Source organism: Silurus meridionalis, chromosome 25, assembly GCF_014805685.1.
Source record: "Silurus meridionalis isolate SWU-2019-XX chromosome 25, ASM1480568v1, whole genome shotgun sequence".
Classification (NCBI taxonomy): domain Eukaryota; kingdom Metazoa; phylum Chordata; class Actinopteri; order Siluriformes; family Siluridae; genus Silurus; species Silurus meridionalis.
This window is the reverse complement of record NC_060908.1, coordinates 6,173,345-6,177,500: the sequence shown is the minus strand read 5'-3', so window position 1 is coordinate 6,177,500 and position 4,156 is coordinate 6,173,345. Positions and strand designations below refer to the sequence as shown.

At 37.3% G+C, this 4,156-nt stretch overlaps 1 protein-coding gene across 1 annotated transcript in view; it reads left to right on the top strand.

Annotated features, from left to right (window-relative positions):
* rpain (RPA interacting protein) overlaps window positions 1-3,841 on the top strand; it is a 4,126-nt gene extending 285 nt beyond the window's left edge. The window contains exons 2-7 of the mRNA XM_046839604.1: window positions 1,125-1,301; window positions 1,401-1,473; window positions 2,848-2,962; window positions 3,038-3,101; window positions 3,219-3,359; window positions 3,733-3,841. Coding sequence (XP_046695560.1) covers window positions 1,125-1,301; window positions 1,401-1,473; window positions 2,848-2,962; window positions 3,038-3,101; window positions 3,219-3,359; window positions 3,733-3,762 — 600 coding nt within the window. The 3' untranslated portion in view covers window positions 3,763-3,841. The remainder of the gene's footprint in view (window positions 1-1,124; window positions 1,302-1,400; window positions 1,474-2,847; window positions 2,963-3,037; window positions 3,102-3,218; window positions 3,360-3,732) is intronic.
* The last annotated feature ends 315 nt before the right edge of the window (window positions 3,842-4,156 follow it).

Genomic DNA, 4,156 nt, shown 5'->3' with positions numbered 1-4,156 from the left:
TTTGGCCTCGATAGACACAAGCTCGGTTACAAGGTTACTGCTTTTATTTCCATAAATGTTTAAATGATGATGCAGAGAAATGTTATTAATATTTGGTTTGTCTTTAGGTCATGTTCAGTAAAGTATTTCAAAAAAGCCCACCTGGATATAACGAAGCAAATGGTTAAGAATCTTCCACTGGAAATTTGTGATTAATGCTTCACCTGGCAACAAGTAATTTCACCCTAAATAGTGCAGTGAGCAGCTACTTATTTCTTAAACAACCATGTCAGAAAATATAACATGTTACTTTGTTTCAGAAGGGTCAAACTCTTGTCCTGCAGCAAATAGTACAAAAACGTTAGAACTTATGGTTGTGTTTAATAGTAAAAGAGCAATTCCACACTCACAATGCAATAAGAACTCAAAGGAGTGGGATTAAACAGCTCTGTAACCTTTAGAAAGCCACTTAGCAATGATTTTTAGACTCTGGAGCAATGAAAAAATGTTGTGGACTAAATCTGAATTTAACCTGTTCCAGAGCGATGGGCACTGAAGAGAAGGCGAGAGGTGGAGAAAGTGCCTAATGTATGCTTGGTGCCTACTGTATAATCCTGTGGGGGCAGTGTTATGATCTGGGGATGGTTTAGTTGAGCCATGGTCACCTCCTAAGTTTTTCTGATGAAGGAAGTCTGAGGAATATTAAATTTCAGCTAAAACAAGTTTTATTGAGTTGTATTATTTTACCATAAAATGTTTTGGGTGCAAAAGTATTGGGACACTTGGCTTTATCATCTTTTAGCACAATGTTGGAGGCAAACGATTGTATCCTATGTACCAGCTTGACAGTACCCCTGTGTGCAAGGCTATCTCCGTGAAGATATGCTTTACATGGGTTGGAGTGGAAGATCTTATGGTCTGCTCTAAAACTCGTACCTGTCTAAGCTGTCTGCACTCCATTTCCACAAGCACACTACAAAATCTGGTGGAAGATCTTTCCAGAAAAGTGATTATTATAAAAGCAAATGGGGACTAAATGTGGAATGAGGCGTTCAAAAAGCACAAAGGAAGCTCATGGTCAGGTGTCCTTTGTCTATATAAATGTAGTCTTTATCCGAGTTTTTCACTCTGTTCTCTTTCCTAAGCGTTGTGTGGAACGGTTGAAGAACAGCCGCTCGAGATTGTTGGAGAAGTATCGTCAGATAGGCGATGCCACAAAGGGCTCTCTGCTCGTCCAGGAGGTGATGGAGATGGAGTGGAACGCCTTGCAGTCGGCAAACCAAAGACTGCCTTCGCTGTGGAAGAGAGACGGTGTCAGTGATGTACGGGTATTTTAGATCAGTCATACACACTTGAAGTTCTCGTGTTGGAAATTGTTTTTTGAAATGTAATGTATTTTTTCCTCTGCTTGATTTTTACAGATGTACAGAGATGTGCAGGAACAGGATGAATTGGCTGTTCTAGAGGAAATCCAACAAGAGCTTATATCTCAAGGTCACTGTCAATATCTGTTAAAACAAAATTTCTTAAATAAATATTTCAGTGTTTTCTCACTTGGTGTCTATATGATGCAACTCTAGTGAATGTGTGGTTTATAATTGAAGTCTAAAGGCACTTATGGAATTCGGTCAGAAAAGAAAAATCACTCTACATGTATAAACAAGTCTTGTATTTATAGGTTTTTGGCAAAAAGTCTTTAGCTGACATGTACCAAACAAGTCATTTAATTTATAACAAGCTAATTATGTTCATGATTACAAACAAGAAATGAGGGAGTACTTGAATTCCTGTGGTAGGTGACTTTATGTAGTCGTAGTCACTCGTCATTCTGTCACCATTCTGTCTTACAAAAGAAAAAAACCACTAGTGACCGTTTATCATCATTAGCATCCTATAAATATACAGTGCCTGTCAATATTGTAAATACCTAGTCATTCAAGTGTGTGTGTATTTACTTTGACCAACAAACATGTACATTGACAGTTGTTACACATTATTTTCATTGAAAAATGAGCTTTACACACTTTTGTCTCCAAACATTCAGCTGAAATATTTTTGTCATGCTTCTTGTCAAATTTGCCAAATGTGTTCTTTGCTAGTTGAAGATTTTTCTCACCTTGCGATCAAGTTCACCCCAAAACAGTTCAATAAGATTTAGGTGTGTTGATTGGGCAGGCTGTTCTGTGATCAATAACGCTCCAGCCGTCCACGTTTCTTTTTTCCTCTCTAAATAATGAATACAGAGCTTGGATGTATGCTGCGGGTCATTATCTTGTTGTACGGTGAAGTCGGTTCCAATTAGCCGCAGTCCAGATGGGATTGCACAGTGTTGAAGTATGAAATGGTAGATGTGCAGGTTTAGGATTTCTTTTACCCAGATTAAGTCTCCAACCTTCCCTACCCTGAAACAACCCCCAACCATTAAACTTTCCACCTCCATGCTTAACTTTAGGTGTGTGGCAATCTGCTAACATCTCTCCGGTTCTCTGTCTTCTGTGGATAGAGCACAGAGAAGAACTTGCATAACTTTTAGCTAGTCATTCACTGTGCAATTCTTGTTTTGTTTTTTTGTGTATTTTTTTTGCGTGCCTTGCCTTTACCTAGTTTGTTGCATATAAACAAATGGAATATGCATGGGTCTCAAAAACCATTGAAGAAGCTGTTTTTGTTTTCCAATAAGTAGTCATTCCAAAGGTTTAATGTTGTCCATACAAGCGGGTAATGTTTAATGACAAAATAATGTAAATAGTCTGTAGTCATCACACATCCACTACAGATGTGGTAGATCAGAATTAGCTGGGGGGAAGGGGAGCAGGAATTATCTTTTAACGTACAGAATTTTATTTATTATTATTATTTTTTTTTTAGAGCTTGCAATTATTGAGGAATACCACAAAAGCCAGCAGTTTGAAGAAAAGTACTTTAACTCTGTTGTGGAGGGTATGGAGGAAGAAGGAAAGCTCATCTGCCCCATGTGTCATGCGTGAGTAAAACAACCGCTACAATAACTGCTTCTTGTCGGGTTATAAGTGATAATAAAGCTGTTTTGGTTGTGCAGGAATAATCTGACCGTGAACAGCCACTTTACCTCATGTCCATGTGGCCTTTATATCAACACAATGGTGAGTCAGAGGAGCACACGGATATCTCGGAATACGTAAAACAGTATAAAGAATTGCAAAAACTCAAATGTTCAAGTCCTACTAGTTGCAGTGTGGATTGTATGCGTTTCCATACAGGGAAGGAGTATTACGGCAGATGTGCTCCGGCGTCTGCTTGAGATGAGAGTCACGGAACATCTGGAAGAGTGCCTTCAGAACCCCGTGTTCTCAGTCACCTCAAATGCGGACAGAGCCGGAAACCTTATGATGAGCTGCAAGGTAACATCATGTTTTAAAACCCAAATGGGTTCAAATGTCTGATGCTTTCATCAAATTGCTTTCATCTTTAATCATCCTTTAAAGTTAGTCACTGATTCAGTAACCACGGTTACCAATTAAACATTTCAAAGGCAAACATTTTGGAATAAAACTTTCATTATATGAATGTATTGCAGAACATGTTTCTGCAATTAGAGCAATTTGTTGTACTAAAATATAAAATAAAAATCAGATTTAAAGTCCTGCTTGGGCCAGTTTTCTGGTTTGAATACGTAGCTTTATAGAGACCGAATGTGGTGTTTCCTTATAACATGAAATGCTTCAGACCTTTGGAATAAATGCTAACTATTAAACCTCTTTATCTTATCTGCAGGTGTGTGATTATCTCTCTATTGTCTTGTGAGCAACTCCGGTACAACGGCCTTTGTGTGCTTTTCAGTGTTTTATTTCTGTGAAATAAAGAGATCATTTATTTAACATTACACACTGTTCTTTTAATGTGTTGCTATTTATGATTAATGACAATCAACAATAAAAAAAACTATAACGCATTTAAATACTAAACCCGCACTGAGAATTCAAGTTGAGCGATTCAAGCACAGAGAATTTAAACTTTTTAATGTTTATTTTTATTTCCAATATATTAAATTTCACGGTCTGCAGGTATTTATTTAAAAAAAAGAGAAAAGAAATCCCTCATTGTTTTAGATGCATTTTTTTCTATGCATGCATAAATAAAGCTCTTAATGATTCTGCATTATGGTGAGTTGAGTTACATTTTCATTTTATATATGCTA